Source organism: Solea solea, chromosome 3 (genome assembly GCF_958295425.1).
Source record: "Solea solea chromosome 3, fSolSol10.1, whole genome shotgun sequence".
In the NCBI taxonomy this organism is placed as follows: Eukaryota; Metazoa; Chordata; class Actinopteri; order Pleuronectiformes; family Soleidae; genus Solea; species Solea solea.
This window is the reverse complement of record NC_081136.1, coordinates 1,254,510-1,272,464: the sequence shown is the minus strand read 5'-3', so window position 1 is coordinate 1,272,464 and position 17,955 is coordinate 1,254,510. Positions and strand designations below refer to the sequence as shown.

The window sequence follows — 17,955 nt, the reverse complement described above, 5'->3', positions numbered from 1 at the left end:
GATGGTTGTCGTGCTATTGTCTTCAAAAAAGTGCTCCAAGTGTGACGTGTGCTTCCAGTATTCAGCCGTTAAGCCCAATCCTGTCTTCTGATTAGCCAGCTAGACAGAGACTTCCCTGTGATTGGCTACTGGAATCATGTCAGGAAACAGCACTAGCAGTTAGCATTGAAATGCTTCATCACTGTCCCTCGTCGTAGCTCCTTATGTTTTCATTGAGTCACAAGAAACAGAGACAACTGAACCACCTGCACTACCATTTTTGACTGGTTTACTATGGTGGCTTATGGTTACTTTCTTTCTGTAAGTTATTGATTCTGACATTGCCGGTTTCTTTTGCCCCTGAGCAGAAGAAATACTGTACTGCAAATCTTTCATACCTGTGTGGTCACTAAAGGGTTAACTGTTTTGACTCTGTGAGCAGGAAGAAGTTATTAATAAGAGATAGAGTTTCAAAAAGTAAGGAGCAGATTTTTGTCGGCGTTGCGACGAGTGTTTCTCTGGTGTTCTGCTGCCAGAGCTGGTGTTTTTCTTCCGTGAGGGTTAAGTGAGGTGCTGATTCTTCTTGGAATGTCTGGATCTCCATGTAAGAATTTATATATTCATTTAGTCATTTAGTATCCTGGCAGTGAACATTCATGAGACGAAGGAACAAAGGGGAATACAAGGAAACTAAAAGGGACACAGATGTATTTTATTATTTGTTTTATAAAAAAAGAAGAGCTTTTTTTATTTTACATTTCAAAAGCTGTTGAGGTTGTTGTCATTTCCTGTTCAGCTGTAATAAAGTACAAATAAATACTTCACACACAATGAGACAAATTTAAGGCGTGGACACATAGTTTCGACTGAGTCGTGAGCGCCCCCATGTGCCAAGACATGCTGAAGCAAAGCAGGCTCACATAAAACTCCACTCACTCTCCCACACCAAAGTCCATAGAAAAAAAATCAGTGATTTTAACATCACAGTACACAGTGTTTGTTGATCCTCTGCTGCCTCCATCACTAAATTCAAATGTCTTATTTTGTGACTTCAGTGTTTGAAATCCTTCATTTCGATTCACCACAATGACAAAAACTGACCACATGAGGGAGCAGACCAGCATTTCCTGTGACCCTGTGAGCTAAAATCACAATTTACTCTTTGTTGTGGCTTGAGGATAAAGAGGTAGACGATAGATGTTTTTTGGGTGTAACTTTTATTTCATTTCTGGTTTATTTATTTTTTTACATTAACATACTCTTATCTCTTTTGGAAAATAGGCTCATAAATGAGTCTAAAAAGCATCATAAATGAAATGAGACGTAGGCTCATTGATTGAAACATACACACAAACCCATGGAATCGCCCCCTGGTGGTAATTCAAGAGAACACAGGTTTCAGGCACTGCTAAAATGGCTTCTCTCCACATACAGACTATGATCACCTGTGCTATAAAAAACAAAATCACAACAAAGCTCTTTAATGTGTAATAATAATAATGATAATAATACAAGCTGATACAAAGTCAATGATAAAAAAAAACAACATGAGTAACATTTAACAGATTTAACAAAAAAAACAGATTTGTTTTCCAAATTTTTTTGAATTTCTTTCATTTTTGTAGGTGATTACATTAGTGTCCCAAACTTTATATATGGGGACCAACTTGTTAAAAATGACAAACTATTATCAACTACATCACAGCACCAATTATGACAAGAGCAAACTAACTAACTAACCAACTAACTAACTAGAAATACATCTATACAAAAATTCAGGGTTCGAATTGTTTATCTCGTATATGTAAATTATACTCTTTACTTTGACAACTGCATTGATTGTGATTAAAATAATAAAATAATAAGTTCGGACTGGTGGGGACCAGATTTTCTCCTTTTTTCTGGTTTGTACAAAAGAGAAAACGAGTAAGTGTGAACAAAATGACGTGTGTTTAGTGCAGGCCAGAGAAAAAGGCAAAGGCAAAATTGTTTTTGGTTATATTTCTAATGACCCCCCCAGATGTACGATTCAACTACCTTCATGGAAGCCCAACCCCTTTTCGTGGGCGCCCAGCTCCCATTGGCTCCCACGTAATTCGAACACTGCATAAATCTTTACCCCCCAAAAAACTCAGTGTTCCATGTTTGCGTCCCGACTCAGTCTTTGAGAATCCGTGGGTCATACAGCACAGCGGGGTTTTTTTTTTGAACATGAAAACGATAACCTATGCAGCCAGATGTGTTTGGCTGAGGAACCTCTGGTCCGATCACCTAATTGGTGTGCACGGGCTCAGGTGTAGGATCAGGTGTAGGACGGAGATCTAGTACATTTTTTAGGTGCTGGTTTCCTTTTGCTTCTTCAGTGATTCTCGCCAACAGCGTCTTATTGTTCTTCTCCCTGAGATTGCTCACAAACTTGTTGAATATGTGAAGCAGAGGAAGGGCATACTCAATCACGCTCTCTCCAGAGCCCTTTGGCCATGTGTAGGTGAATTCTGCCGTGTGCAAACCGAAAACTTGACACGACTGATCAAACACTGGGGAGCCAGAAGAGCCATGATACATGAAAGTGTTGCAGGTCACATGTTTGTCTGCTTCAGCTCCATCCTTCAGTATGTTTTCAATGCCTTGGTTTTTGAGCTCATGCTCGACTGACTGGATAATGAATACGTTGTCTTTGTACTGACTCACGTGCTCATTGATCTCTTTGATCCTTTCCTCCTCCTCAATGATACATGTTGGATCCATTTTTTTAATGTCTCCTTGTGGGTGTCCGATGATACAGGCTTCACCATTCTCAGGTACTGGACCAAACTTCTTCAGGAGTCCTGGTGGTATCTCAACGCTCTTTTTACTTTGAGATTTTGATCTTTTGCCTCTTGGACAGAGCTTAAGTACGGCATAATCTAGCTCTTTGTCAATGTCGATAAATTCTTTCTCACACGAGAATCCGCAGTAATCTGTTTCTGGCTGGGGTAGTTCAAAGTCAAATAGGGCAAAGACTTGTACATCATTTTCTGGCTGTACTTTGTCAAATAAATGTGCATTGGTCAGGATTAAGTCGTCAAACAGGACAAAGCCAGTGCCCACACAAATGTCATAAACCACAATCTTACACACTGATTTGCTCAGTTTCAGCAGCTCTCTGACTCTGTGAACTTTGCTGAATGATTGTTGGATTTTTCCAAAATTTTCCTTCTTCAATTCCAGCAGCTCCTCAAAAGGTCTTTGACGGACCCTTTCTTCCATAAGTGCTCTCAGCTGTGGAAACTGGTCACACAGTATTTGACGAATCTCCTCTGTGTTGTCGTCGTTTGTCCTTTCCCCTGCTCTTATCACACTGACTCCTTTCTGATGTGCTCCTGGGGTTTCCTGCAGGTTGTCACTGCCCTTTGCTCCTGGGGTTCCCTGCAGTTTGCCAGATTCCCCTCTCCTCATGCATATCTTGAATTTCTTCCCATGTAAAAACTTAATTTTCATCATACACTCGTACGTTTGTTCCTTTTTATCAATGTCTTCCAGATAGAAACTGACAAGATCATCAACAAAGCGACCATCTTTTTTCAGAGCTTCTACCACAGTCATCTCTTTGTCTCCATAAATACAGACGTACTTTATTTTTTTGAGAGCATTGTTTATGAAGAGCTGCTTTTTTTCGCAATTTAGTCCAAAATCTTTGTCAATGAAGAATATGGCATATTCTTCCTCTGGGCGTATAGGTAGATCCTCTTTGGTTTTTCTTTCGATGATTTTATTATCCATTAACACTAGTAGGTTCTCATTCATTTCGAGCAAAGTACAGGGGAAATGTGTGGCTATGGTACACTCATCATCGCCTGTGTCTTTCTGAATCACAATGTTTTTATCTGTGATCTCCTGTCTAATTTTTTCATTGGATTTCATCGCGTCCAGCACTGTGCACGGACTCTCACAGAGTACGGTGTGTTTTTCCTCTTTGTTTTTAAATTTCACAGTGAAGATGTGGGAGTGACCAGTCTGTAGAAAATCAGAGTGGAAACACAAAGATTAGAGGACCTGCAGCCTGTTTGCTGAATGCAGTGTATCATCGTAGACTCACCGAAAGTTTAAGGTCATCATCCGTCTCTTTCTTTATTTCACGGTGACAGTCTGATGACGAGGCCTGCCCAGTGAGGAGAAGATTACTGTGTTAGGTGGACAGTCAGAGTAAAAGTCAGCAAGACTTAAAAATATCAAAAATAAAACTATGAGATGCTCTGACAGTGCTGTGACAAACATGGCACGTTCCAGTGGAGAGAAACAGATGCAAACCTATTTCCCGCCAGCCCTCTGTGTATAACATCCTCTACATGGTGTTGTAGGAGGGCAAATATCTAGCAGAATGTAACACTCTCTCCCAAGAGGTATTTTGTAAATGTAAACTTACTTTTGTAAGTAAATATTGATTTGATCTGACTCCATTTACAAAACAAATAACTTCACTTTTAAATATTGGTGGGAATTAAAGTTAACCAATCATTGAAAATGTAAACCCTTTAAGAATTAAATCTTATTGTCAAGAACTTTGATATCGGTCTAGTTCAGGGATGGTCTATCTCCACACAGGTGGTACAAAGTTGATGTAATCTCACGTGATGTGAGAGGTTACGAAGATTTAGTGTAGAAATCAGGCTGCAAAACTGTGAAAACAGTAGTCGATAGAAAAGCAGGGAGAATCTTTGACGCTCTGATCTCCTAGACAGAGGGAGGGACCCTCTCTAGGGACTAGAGAGGGTCTCTATTTTCTAAGAAACCTCATCCTTCATTCTTTTAACTTTATTTTTTGTACTTCACTTTCTTTTTTTTCCTTTTTTAAGTTTCTGAAATGTAGTTGCCAGTGTTGTTTTCATCAACGATGACAAAATTATTTTCTTCGATGCACCTTTTTTTCATGACGATAACGAGACGGTGACGAGATGAACATGGACGTAAATGTTAGTGGGTGGTGTGACAGACATTTCTGCTTATTGTGCGCTTCATCTGTCAATTAAAATGTAAAAATTCTTTGGTCCATTTTTCAAGACGGGTCGGGTAGGTTGCGACATCGCCGCCGACCCCTGGTGCCCGATTTATGCGGGCCGCTCCCTGCCCTGGTGACGCGACGTGGTTGGGCCGCACTAAAGACAGTCGCGCCGGGGACGGAGGGACCCCGTCCCCCGGTGAGGGAGGGCAGCCGGTGGGCGGGACAAGGCGCAGCAAGCGCATATGTTTACGGCCCAGGGAAGCGGCGGGGTTCGGGCGGGGTTCGCTGTATACCACCTTCGCCCCGAGCCTTTCCAAGCCGACCTAGAGTCGGTCGTGGCGCACCACCGCACCACTCATGTGTGACACTCTTGTTTGATGAATTAGGCATCAATTCATGAAAAATAACTGTTGAAAGTGGAAATATGGAGATAAAAAGTTTCTGCCCAACAGCAATCTCCAACACTTATTGACCTAAATGAATTTGTTAAAAGACTATACTTCTTTTTTTTTTTTTACTAAAACTGGACTAAAACCTTTTTGAGTTTTCGTCGACTAAAACTATCACATATAGAAATGACTAAAATTTGACTAAAACTAATCAGCATTTTAGTTCAAAAGACTAAGACTAAATCTAAAATGGCAACACTGGTAGTTGCTTTCTTTTTCTTTACTTGATTAATAATTTTTTAACTGTTATTGCAAGAAAGACAATAAAACTCGAAAGACCTTTTTAAAGAAAACATGTTTTTCTTTGTATTTGACCACTAAAGAAAAGAAAAGAGTTTTGTTTTTCTCCTTGCAGGTCACCGGTCGCCCCCCTGAGGTAACATTAAAATACAGAGGTGTAAATAAACCGAGCAAAGTCAGCTACAGACTTTTCACAGGAGGAAGATTTATTCCCAATAAGATCATTTTCTCTCATCATCATCCTCCTCTTCCTCACATATACTTCACACACTGGTGTAGTGACATTAGATTAAGATGAAGTGAGGCATAAAGCGACTTTAATTATTATTATTTGTTTCATTTTCTATGCGCTCAACATTCCTCAGCTTCACTCCGATCACATACGGATAAACAGTATTTCAGATTTTCCTCCATGTACCACCAGAGGGCTCTTATGTAGCACAGTTTGAGAACCAAGGCTTTCATGTTAACTCACCATGTCACTCTGCACCAGATCTTCAAGCTACACCGGCTTGAAGCAAAGCTGAGACGAAAAAGAAGCTCAGAGAACACGTCCACACAAAGTTCAAAGATGACGGACAAGCAGAAGAGACTGTTGGACCTGTGTGAGGAATCATTACATTATTAACAAACACTCAAGATTTAAGCAACTTTGTTTACATTTCCTTTAGTTTTTGACATTAAAATCACTTCAGACACGACAACAAAGACAATAAGAGTAAATTAAAAAGGAAAGGAATTAAGAATTCTGGCTTTCAGTTCCTGGTATTTACACTGATTCCTCATAAACAGCCTCACAGTGTCAAATTGTGCTTTTTAGTCTTAGTGTTAACTGTAAAGACAGATTAAAGGCTAAATCCTTAACTTTTATGACTTAAACATGCAGTTACTGTACCTGTTGCTCAGAGACGTCCTCCTTCTATTCAAAAATTGGTGCTAACTGTTTGCCTGGTTTCGGTTACATTTATACCCCTGGATGTTTGGCGCCTAAACATGCATCCACGTCATGCTTGTCTTATTCGCTGCGGTTGCCGGCTGATGATTGGCTGTTCTGCCTTAAGTCTCGCCTCTCTTGGTGTGTTAGATTTATCGCTCAGCTCGTGCTGAGGAGGCGGGAACTAGCTGGTTGAAGTTTGACGAAGTTGTCAATATTGATAATAAAATATAAGACATTATTTAATTATCATATCAACAAGCTGTGTTAAACATCTATGTGAAATAATTGAGAAAATTGTTCAAACCCAATTAAGCATTCATTTACACAGATACCCTTTTTATTTTATAAGTCATGTTTGTTCCAATTTTATTAAGTCCGTTTTTATTTCTGTTAAAATTGTAACAGTATTGTATTTTTGAATCAATTACTGTATATTATTGTCATGCAGAAAAGAGATTTGTTTTATTTTTTTCAAGGAGCATTTTTATTTCAGTGACCTCTGACATTTGGCATGTGGCTTAAACTTATAATGGACTGTTTGTTTATTTTTTAAAGGGTTTGCCTCTGGAAAACATTTGATCTAATATGCTATAATGCTTTGGGGGAAACCCCAACTACATCACAGAAAAAATATCGAGATATATGTCGAGTATCGCCATTCAGCTAAAGAATATCGAGATATGACTTTTAGTCCATATCGCCCAGCCCTACTATGTAGTACTCACTCTACCACTGAACCACCGTTTGAACATGTCCACCTCTGTGTCCCTGCGAAAAGTCTGTGTGAGACGTGATGTTAAAATCTTCCAACATCTTAGAGTCTTCCAACATCTAAAAAAAACAACAACCAAAAACAAAAATAAAACCATAGGAAAAACTTTTTAATATCAATTAAATATAATGTTAACAGCAGCAAGAAAGCAACACTGTGTCATCTGTCGTTCTGATGGAGGTAAAAACATTCCCGGTATCCTCAACCGTCGATTGATTGAGCCTTGATGTTAGTTTTCTTACGTGGCAAAAGTTTTGAAGACGTAAATACTGCGACTGCTACAGTGACGACGACTTGGCGTCAACTTCAGCTTCAGGCACCTTAATAAAACGGAAATAAATTAAACTTCAGTCATGAACAACGTTGAATGAAATGTAAACGCGACAATTCGGACAGAATCGTCTTTTCTTTTCTTTCTGGCAGATGTTCCAAAAAAAAAAAATGCCGGCTTCACAGAACAAGTCTTTGTAAAAGGACCGAGCGGGAAAACAACGTTTTAAAAAGTATTTTTGTAAAACAACACGAATGAACGTGATGCTTCCTGAAGGTCCGATCGACACACATCTAACACTGGATCTGGGTCTAAACACGTAGCAGCTATTTTGGCTCGATGGCGTCGGCCACTCGCAAGGTCAACCCTTGACCGACTGGGATCGCTCTATGGCGAAGCATCGCAAGCATTCAAAGCGTCCAAGAAAACGCTAACGGAAGAAAAACATAAAAGAACCAAAGCCAGTTCCTCTGACAGGTTTTGACTCTTTAAAGTTTGTGGCACTTCACACTGGACGACATCGAGCAGCGGCGTTCCTCAGGGATCTATTCGAGGCCCAGTATGAAGTTGATCCCATGAACGATGCCTATGATTATGGGTTGCCAGGCAACGAGGTATCGAAGCCAGTCAAGCAGCTGCCCGTAGAGGACGTGCGTCTTCTCCCAGCTGGCAGACAAAGGAATTAAGGACAATCAGAATGTGTCTTTATTGCTTTATGTGTCAGAGTTCAGCAACACTTCAGAATATGAGAAATATCCCTTTAACCACACATTGAAACACAGCATCGTGTCATGAAGCCGCACACTCAATAAAAAAGGATACGGGTTGTTCATCATCCTCTTCAGGTCCACCTTCTCGTTGCAGTACGGGCACGTTTGCTTCTTACCCACGATGCACCAGCCGCGAATGCAGAACTCGTGGAATCTGAAGGGGTGGAGTCAAGTTCAGGCAGAAAGACTTGAGAAGAAAAAGGTTCAGGTGTTGCACAGCGGGAGACTGAAAGCATTGCATGTCGTTTTGTTTCACGGGGTCACCTTCATGAAGGATCTGCAACTGCTTCTAAAATCAGAAAACTTTAGCGATCATACCTGGTGTGTTTTTTTTACTACCTTTTCTGACGAGGTTCCAAACGAGCTGAGCCGATACTAAAACGTGACGTCAACAGACTGCCGGGCCACTGATTGGTCAGAGAGTGTCGTCATGAGCGCAACATCCGACACAAGAACCAAAGCCAACAACGTCCAACTGTAGATCAGTTAAAAAGACTAAAACATCCTGAAAACTGCCGATCGTGAGCCCAATCACGACCACGTTCAGTGGTATTTCAGTTCAGTGACTGTGTCAGACGGAGTCTGTGCTCCAGTCACGCAGGAAGTACTGAACGATTCTGTGATTTTAATCTAACCGATTCTAATAACTCAGTTACACCAAAAACAACTGATTAACAAGTCACTAGAAACAAAGTCACGGCAGTTACATGCAGCCATGCTATGATGACTCCGCCCCCGTTGAGGGGGTACTATAGTAATGGAAACCGTGCCGTGCCGGGACTATGTATTGGAAGAGCCATAACACATGCTTTGAAGGTGGGAGGAAACCAGAGCATGCGGAGAAAACCCCTAAAAACATGGAGAGAACATGCAAACTAAACACAGAAAGGACCTCTGTTTTGTTTTGTTTTTAAATTTCACGGTTAAATGAGCTGCAAAACCTCAGGATACATGTGTCCACAGGAGAGCTGGTAGGTGTCTTCTATAATCCCCTCCTCCTCCACGTCCACCAGGATCCTCTGACCACACACAGCGCAGATGTCACTGGTCAGGCTCCGGCTGGGCATGCCTCCCTTGTTGTAGTACTGAAAAAAAACGACACAGTTCGAAAAGAACTAACCTCCACACCCAATGCTTCCACATATGGATTCAAAGAAACTAAATTCAAAAGTGGAAGCGTCAAATCATCAGGTCACAGACCAGTGGGTAACGCCACGGGGTCGTAGAAGGAGGAGCCGGATGTTACTTTTTTTTACCCCAATTGTAGAAGCCATGTAGTCGGAGCAGATTTCAGCAAAGTCTCTGCCCATGACGCCGTAGTAAAGACCGTAGAACAGCATGATCACTCCTACGTCCATAGAGTCCTCCGCCTTGATCCTGCCCGCAGAGAGAAAACAAAACAAAAACTCTTAAGTTTCCAACACGGTTTGGTTCGGTTTGGTACGGTAGGAGACAGTTTTGGAATGTCCCACGGACCTCAGTTTTCTGTTGGGAAAACATCGATTTGTTTACGCCACCATTGTGGCAGGAAAAACGTCCAAGATGCCCATTTCTAGACGTCACAGTTCAACTGAGCAATCTAAAGAAACAGATATCGTGCCAAATATCGCAGGACCCGACAGGCTGAATACGTCTACCCTGTTACCACCGCCCCCTGGTGCTTTACACGAGAGAGGACAAACAAACAAAGAGGAGACGTTATTGTTCGGCTGTTGTTTCCTTAAATTGCTCAATTGAACATAGACTTCAGAGACTATGAAAAACTGATTCCAGATATTCAACTTTATTCATTATTATCCTAATTTCTCTTTTCGGACGTTTAATTATAGGATCTAAGTTTGTTTTATAAGTGTTTCTATGTTTTCCTTTCACCCCAACCTGTCTAGGCAGATGCTGCACATCTTTGAGTCTGGTTCTGTCAGAGTTTTTTCCCTCTGATGCCTAGTGTTTGCTCATTGTGTGAACTGTTAGGTTTCTCTGCTCTCGAGACTTGAGATAATACCTGTTGTGGTTTTGGCGCGATACAAATACAATACAATTGAACTGAATTGAATTTTCACCTGAAGAAGACGTTGAATCCAAACATGGTAAACATGATGGCGAGGTAACCCAGGACACCGACTGCATAGCTCAGCTTGTAGATGAGCAGGAACCACTTGTAGACCATCCTGCAAACGACACGATTGGGGACACAAATGAGTGAAACACGGAGTGCAAATACTGGTGTGCGCTACTTCTCAACAAATTAACAATGTTCAAATGAAACACCTCAGTCCTGCTGAGCATCAAGTATCCATTAAGTGACTTAAATGTCAAAGGTCAGAGAACATTGGAAAAGTGTGAATAAAGTTCTAAACAAGCACTGTTTTAATAAGGTTACAGGAAATATATTTATAACAAAAGTATAGGCATAGGAAGATGTCTTAACAAAATGCTGTGTGTCAAAAACCAACTTTGGTGCAACTCTGTGTTAATAAAGTCAAAATATGTTAAAATGTAGAATATGTTAAAATGTGGAATATTGTTTGACTAAGTAACGCAAGTTAAATCAATTTAAATAAATTGAGTTCTAAAAATTCTAAAAATATTCTGCTGTAATAAACTTGAAATGTAAAATTCAGTTATAGTGCGGTCATGTGAATAATAAAAAAAACTTTAAGGAATAATGTTATGGTATAATAAAACGTTCATATACATAAATCATGAAACTGTGTAAGAATAATAAAGTTTGAAAAGAAAAGCCAATATGAATCTTATTTTATAAATAAATCCAAACCCGATAATTAAGTTAAATCAATTAATCTGTTGATTAGTTTTGGTCCACAAACCAAAATGGTTCAGTTTGAATGATTTCTTTGTTAAATGGAGGAAAGAAACAGGAAAATAGTCACATTTATTAAAACAGAAAAATCTGAGAACTTGTTTCAAATATTATGTTATTGTTATTATTATTATGTTAGCCAGTATTTTTATTTTTAGAAAGTATTTTTAAAGAACTCTCAAATCGACGACTAAAATAGTTGCTGGGTAATTCACTAATTGACAAGTAATAGATCAATTGATAATAAAATCAGATGAAGGAGAACGTATTAAACCTAAAGCAGATTTTGAATCCATATAACTCTGGTGTGGAGACACTGGTGGCCTCTGACCTTGGCGTCCTGCAGGACAGCGGCCGGCGTGTGGCCCTGAAGATGACGTAGCTGGTGACGACGGAGAACATTCCCCACATGGACAGAAACCTCCACCAGTACAGTTTGATGGTGAAGTAAAGGGGGACGACCCACATCTGGACCAGAGTCACCAGCTGAGGAGGAGACGGACACATCCAGCACCAAGCGTTTGTCCAGGTAATTCACATTTAAGAATTTAGTATCTCTTCATTACAGTTCTGGTTGATGAGGCTAACAATATTCTAGCAAGATTTTTATGTTTTTATACACTTTGTTTTTTAACTTAGTGATGGAGTCAGTGGATCAACAACTCCTGTGTGCTGTGATGTTAAAATCACTGATTTTCTCTATGGACTTTGGTGTGGGAGAGTGAGTGGTTTACAAACTTCAGTTTCCTGTTGGAAAAGTCCATCTATCAGCGAGATAAAAACGTAAACATTTAGACATCTGGGACTTGAGCTGACGTTGATTTTACTACAAAAAGCTCAAGTATCAAGAAACTCAAAAGCAGGGAAAACACTGTTTAATGAAAGTGTGCGCTCACATTGTAGGACCTGTGGTGGCGCTGTTTCCACTGGACCAGGACGATCTGAGCCACCACGAGCGTGGCGACCAGGATCAGCACCATCTCCGCGTGCATGGCCTCGTGGCCCCGGTGCTTGATGTGTAGGCGCTCGTGCTGCACCCTGCCAAGGAGAGGGACGAAAAGGAGGTCAGGTTCAAAGGTCAAAAGGTGGCGTCTCACCAGTACTGAATTAAACGGTCGCTGCTCACTTCCAGTTTTCTCTGTGCGTCATCTTTAGCAGGTCGTCCTGTGACAAAACACAAGACTAAAGTTAGGGAAAAACAACTTATCATCTTAACACACATACAGGCTGCTCATTCCTCCCTATCTTTACCATATCTTTTTATATTATAATTTTCTCTTTTGGTAATACATGTTTATTATTTATTATCTTTATCTTTACTGTCTTGCTGCTGTAACAATGTAAATTTCCCCACTGCGGGACAAATAAAGGACTTATCTTATCTATCACGTGCAATATACCATCAAGCCCATACTGTATATATTCTGCAAACTGTCTAAAATGTACTTTATACATTCTATTGTGTTTAGTTTTTTTTATACTCTTAATATCTTTATATGTTGTACTTTTTTGGTAATGCATGTTTATTATTTATCTTTGCTGCTGTGACAATGTTAATTTCCCCACTCCTAATAAAGGAAAAGTTATATTACAGATATGTTGACTTATTTTTCCATGGAAAAATATGAAATACTTATATGAATATAAATCTTATACTTATACTGAATTCTTCACCTGTTTCAGGTAAGTATAATTAAGTCACTAGGATTTGAAATGTATAAAGTGCCGATAGGAGACATAGATTGTGCGTTTTGTGTCTTATTTAACGGTTTTATACGAGGAGAGGGATGAAAGAAAATCAGTGTATGTCATGGAAAAAGACTGCACTGATTTGTAAAGGGCAGCAGCAAATATCGGCAGTCATTTAACAAAATCGATCTTAAATATTCCGTTTTTTTGTTTTGTGTGTAAACATGTCAGCTTTAACTGGGTCAACACTAACTGCTACGTCGCACAACTTGTTTTTACTAAGAATGTCGAACATTTACTGATATACACATTTATGTTAGGCTTTAAAGACGCGTGTTCACATCGCTTCACTTAAACTGGCGTGTAGCTTGGCTGCGAGCTAACGGTAGCTGGCTGGATGCTAGCAGCGTTTTAAGTCGCGGCTTTCGCTAACTAACGTTAAATTGTTTAGTTTTTTCCTAATTCATACGACGACCGGGTCCGCGTCCCTCTGCGCCGTCTTACCTGCGGGTGCACGCCCGCCATCGCTCGCCGGTCACAGGTTCCCGGAGTACGATGGTACAGCAACTAGCCGTTAGCATAGCAGCTTCGAAACGGACAGCGGGTACGGAGGCCCCGGCGGTCCAAAAAGGACGTTGGACTCCAAGAAAAAAAACATAACTGGAAGACGGGAAAAACGGATATTTGTCTCACAATATTTTAATAACTCAAAAAAAAAATTTAAGCCTAGGTTTAAAAATGGAGCTAAGGCTAAAACCAAGTGACCAATTTATTCATTATATTATCTTAATGATTTAAAAGTGCTGAAGGCTCTGCCCCCCCATGGTGCTGAAACAACTTACAATTCCCTTGTAGGTCACTTTGGATAAAAGCGTCTGCTAAATGACATAATCTAATTATTCTGATCAGTTGATAAATTGTTTGGGGTTCTTCCCCAAAATAAATGCATTTTCAGTTTGTTTGCCCCACTATGAGCATAAACCTTTGCTTTGTGGACAAAAACAGGAGTTTGGGAATTGGCTTTTTAATTAATCCACTAATCTTAAGTGAAGTGTTGTGGGGCAGCTCCAATAAAAGCCAATTATAGAGCCATCAACCAGGCATTTATTAAATTAAAATGAATTGGTTTATTTAGAGTTTCAATCTGAATCCAAAAGGTTTCCTTTTCCCAACCCAAAGTCCTCAAACACATCCAGACACAATTTAAGAAACAAATGCACAATTTATAAGTTTTATTATGTGATGATTTAAAAAAAGAAAAAAAAAAAAGAAAAAAGTTGACACAGCTTAGAAGTTGTCGTTCTCTGGAATGGTGCGTCTGCATGTCAACCTGTGGAGAAAAGACAAGTTTGTTTATTAAAAAAAATAAACAAAAATTCACTTTTGTACACAACTGGATCTGGTTCGCTCAGACATCCAAGGAAGGTTTGGGCCGTCTTTGGTCTGTCGACCTCTGGTGGAAACTACGAATGGCAGGAAATCACTTCATCACAGCGAGCTATAGTTCTTTCTTTTCCAGACACAAATAACTAATTTAGGTTACACCTACCTGAAATTATAGCAATGTGTGATGAGGAGCCATTCACGGGGGGACCAGAGATGATTTACCCTGAAGGTCACCATCCATCTTCTACCACTTTATCCTCCACAGGAGGGTCGCGGGGCCTGAAGAGCAAACAAAAACAAGTTAATTTTGATGTTTAAATCCAAAAACACCAAAACGGAAGACCACGTCTGGTTCGCTCAGACATCCAAGGAAGGTTTGGGCCGTCTTTGGTCTGTCGACCTCTGGTGGAAACTACGAATGGCAGGAAATCACATCATCATAGCGATTCTTAAATCCAAGTTGATTTTAAATCATGTCAACACTTACCAGTTTTTTCAGCTTTGTTACGTCACCGCCATCATTGACTCACCGCCACCGACTGGGATGCTCAACCTGAAAAGACGAGAGAAAAATGTTAATTACGGAACCCAGAATTAGGAGATATTAATTCTGGTGGAAACCATGAATGAAAAACAAGTTAAAGCCCATAATTTACATAAGCTTCTTCTTTTTTTTTTAAATAAAACAAACATGCACATAAACTTGTGCAACACATAAAAACTATAATTCACTTCTGTTGAGATGTTGAAACGTTTAACAAGCCAAAGTACATAAAGGGTGACATTTACATAACAGGTTTGATGAAACCTTTCATTTTACCACACACACTTCACCTGTAAACAAATTAAACTATAAAGTTTTTACCAACAACTTTTAAATCTGTGAACACCTACATTTTTAATTTTCTACAATCAATACAAACTACCTCGACTTTGCAAGTGTTGCATAATGCTTTTGGCGTATCTTCTATCGACACCCTGAAAAAACGCCCACACCGCTGACATTATCTCACCTCAACACACACACACCTTGTGCTTGCACTTGCGTCACTGTCACATGCTCAAACAAATGCAGCATGGCCTCCCCTTCCCGACACACGTACACAAACAGCAGATAGCAAATAGACGGGTATTAACATGGGGTGTTAAAATCGGCGCAGTTTTACTCATTGGACCGATGCCGATATGTTAAAAAATGACGAACATCGGCCGAAACCAATATTAATGCCGATATATCGTGCATCCCTACCTGAAATTATAGCAAGTGTGTGATGAGGCGCCATTCACGGGGTGGGGATGATTCACCCTGAAGGTCACCATCCATCTTCTACCACTTTATCCTCCACAGGAGGGTCGTGGGACCTGAAGAGCAAACAAAAACAAGTTAATTTTGATGTTTAAATCCAAAAACACCAAAACAGAAGACCACGTCTGGTTCGCTCAGACATCCAAGGAAGGTTTGGGCCGTCTTTGGTCTGTCGACCTCTGGTGGAAACTACGAATGGCAGGAAATCACGTCATCATAGCGATTCCTAAATCCAAGTTGATTTTAAATCATGTCAACACTTACCAGTTTTTTCAGCTTTGTTACGTCACCGCCATCATTGACTCACCGCCACCGACTGGGATGCTCAACCTGAAAAGACGAGAGAAAAATGTTAATTACGGAACCCAGAATTAGGAGATATTAATTCTGGTGGAAACCATGAATGAAAAACAAGTTAAAGCCCATAATTTACATAAGCTTCTTCTTTTTTTTTTTTAAATAAAACAAACATGCACATAAACTTGTGCAACACATAAAAACTATAATTCACTTCTATTGAGATGTTGAAACGTTTAACAAGCCAAAGTACATAAAGGGTGACATTTACATAACAGGTTTGATGAAACCGTTCATTTTACCACACACACTTCACCTGTAAACAAATTAAACTATAATAACTATAAAGTTTTTACCAACAACTTTTAAATCTGTGAACACCTACATTTTTAATTTTCTACATTCAACACAAACTACCTCGACTTTGCAAGTGTTGCATAATGCTTTTCGTGTATCTTCTATCGACACCCTGAAAAAACGCCCACACCGCTGACATTATCTCACCTCAACACACACACACCTTGTGCTGCACTTGCGTCACTGTCACATGCTCAAACAAATGCAGCATGGCCTCCCCTTCCCGACACACATACACAAACAGCAGATAGCAAATAGACCGGTATTAACATCGGTTGTTAAAAATCGGCGCAGTTTTACTCATTGGACCGATGCCGATATGTTAAAAAATGACGAACATTGGCCGATACCAATATTAATGCTGATATATCGTGCATCCCTACCTGAAATTATAGCAAGTGTGTGATGAGGCGCCATTCACGGGGTGGGGATGATTCACCCTGAAGGTCACCATCCATTTTCGACCACAGGAGGGTTGCGGGGCCTGAAGAGCAAACAAAAACAAGTTAATTTTGATGTTTAAGTCCAAAAACACCAAAACAGAAGACCACGTCTGGTTCGCTCAGACATCCAAGGAAGGTTTGGGCCGTCTATGGTCTTTCGACCTCTGGTGGAAACTACGAATGGCAGGAAATCACGTCATCATAGCGATTTTTAAATCCAAGTTGATTTTAAATCATGTCAACACTTACCAGTTTCTTCAGCTTTGTTACGTCATCGCCATCATTGACTCACCGCCACCGACTGGGATGCTCAACCTGAAAAGACGAGAGACAAATGTTAATTACGGAACCCAGAAATAGGAGATATTAATTCTGGTGGAAACCATGAATGAAAAACAAGTTAAAGCCCATAATTTACATATGCTTCTTTTTTATATATTTTAAATAAAACAAACATGCACATAAACTTGTGCAACACAAAAACTATAATTCACTTCTGTTGAGATGTTGAAACGTTTCACAAGCCAAAGTACATACAGGGTGACATTTACATAACAGGTTTGATGAAACCTTTCATTTTACCACACACACACACACACTTCACCTGTAAACAAATTAAATTATAATAACTATAAAGTTTTTACCAACAACTTTTAAATCTGTGAACACCTACATTTTTCATTTTCTACATTCAAACTACCTCAACTTTGCAAGTGTTGCATAATGCTTTTGGCGTATCTTCTATCGACACCCTGAAAAAACGCCCACACCGCTGACATTATCTCACCTCAACACACACACACCTTGTGCTTGCACTTGCGTCACTGTCACATGCCTTCCCGACACACATACACAAACAGCAGATAGCAAATAGACGGGTATTAACATCGGTTGTTAAAATCGGTGCAGTTTTACTCATTGGACCTACATTTTCAATTTTCTACATTCAATACAAACTAAGCTATAATGACTAAAGTTTTTAATTTTAAGCAAGTAAATTATGTGCTTGCTGTATTGGGCTCCCAGCTGCGCTGCCTGCTGTATTGGGCTCCCAGCTGCGCTGCCTTCTTTTTGTCTCCCGCCTAACGTTACTAGAGTTAGCTTCCTGGCGTTGTTTGTATACTTCTGGGTGGCGGTTTTTCAAATGACATAATCAAATTTGTGGTATTGAATGACTTGACGCGGAACCCTCCTCGCATTACCTTGACTTTGCAAGTGTTGCATAATGCTTTTCGCGTATCTTCTATCGACACCCTG

At 40.0% G+C, this 17,955-nt stretch overlaps 2 protein-coding genes, 1 long non-coding RNA gene and 4 other non-coding genes across 7 annotated transcripts; all 7 read right to left on the bottom strand.

Annotated features, from left to right (window-relative positions):
• Positions 1-670: 670 nt before the first annotated feature.
• LOC131455888 (serine protease FAM111A-like) lies at positions 671-3,741 on the bottom strand. Its single transcript, XM_058623746.1, has one exon. It carries the CDS (start codon positions 3,739-3,741, stop codon positions 2,251-2,253), a length of 1,491 nt encoding a protein of 496 aa, XP_058479729.1. The 3' UTR covers positions 671-2,250.
• A 3,705-nt stretch (positions 3,742-7,446) lies between these two features.
• rnf175 (ring finger protein 175) lies at positions 7,447-13,559 on the bottom strand. Its single transcript, XM_058625027.1, has 9 exons — positions 13,414-13,559; positions 12,347-12,384; positions 12,117-12,258; positions 11,552-11,706; positions 10,460-10,567; positions 9,656-9,776; positions 9,351-9,484; positions 8,452-8,553; positions 7,447-8,295 (listed from the first exon to the last, which is right to left on the bottom strand). The coding sequence occupies exons 1-9, from the start codon at positions 13,432-13,434 to the stop codon at positions 8,175-8,177; spliced, it is 942 nt and encodes a 313-aa protein (XP_058481010.1). The 5' UTR covers positions 13,435-13,559; the 3' UTR covers positions 7,447-8,174.
• Positions 13,560-14,121: 562 nt separating this feature from the next.
• Positions 14,122-17,132, bottom strand: LOC131456574 (uncharacterized). The gene is made up of 6 exons (XR_009239913.1): positions 16,948-17,132; positions 16,639-16,739; positions 15,545-15,931; positions 14,783-14,848; positions 14,459-14,574; positions 14,122-14,239 (listed from the first exon to the last, which is right to left on the bottom strand). It is a non-coding gene; the product is annotated as an uncharacterized LOC131456574 (long non-coding RNA).
• On the bottom strand, positions 14,314-14,406 carry LOC131457358 (small nucleolar RNA SNORD14). Its single transcript, XR_009240006.1, has one exon. It is a non-coding gene; the product is annotated as a small nucleolar RNA SNORD14 (small nucleolar RNA).
• On the bottom strand, positions 14,649-14,741 carry LOC131457357 (small nucleolar RNA SNORD14). The gene has a single exon (XR_009240005.1). It is a non-coding gene; the product is annotated as a small nucleolar RNA SNORD14 (small nucleolar RNA).
• On the bottom strand, positions 15,732-15,824 carry LOC131457360 (small nucleolar RNA SNORD14). The gene has a single exon (XR_009240007.1). It is a non-coding gene; the product is annotated as a small nucleolar RNA SNORD14 (small nucleolar RNA).
• On the bottom strand, positions 16,814-16,906 carry LOC131457361 (small nucleolar RNA SNORD14). The gene has a single exon (XR_009240008.1). It is a non-coding gene; the product is annotated as a small nucleolar RNA SNORD14 (small nucleolar RNA).
• Positions 17,133-17,955: the final 823 nt, after the last annotated feature.

Coding starts and splice junctions, on each gene's coding strand:
- LOC131455888 (XM_058623746.1), bottom strand. CDS start 3,741: ATGGATAATAAAATCATCGAAAGAAAAACCAAAGAGGATCTACCTATA.
- rnf175 (XM_058625027.1), bottom strand. CDS start 13,434: ATGGCGGGCGTGCACCCGCAG. Junction 10,568..11,551: donor CTGTCCTGCAGGACGCCAAG/GTCAGAGGCCAC, acceptor TGTCGTTTGCAG/GATGGTCTACAAGTGGTTCC. Junction 8,296..8,451: donor AAGAGGATGATGAACAACCC/GTATCCTTTTTT, acceptor TTTGTCTGCCAG/CTGGGAGAAGACGCACGTCC.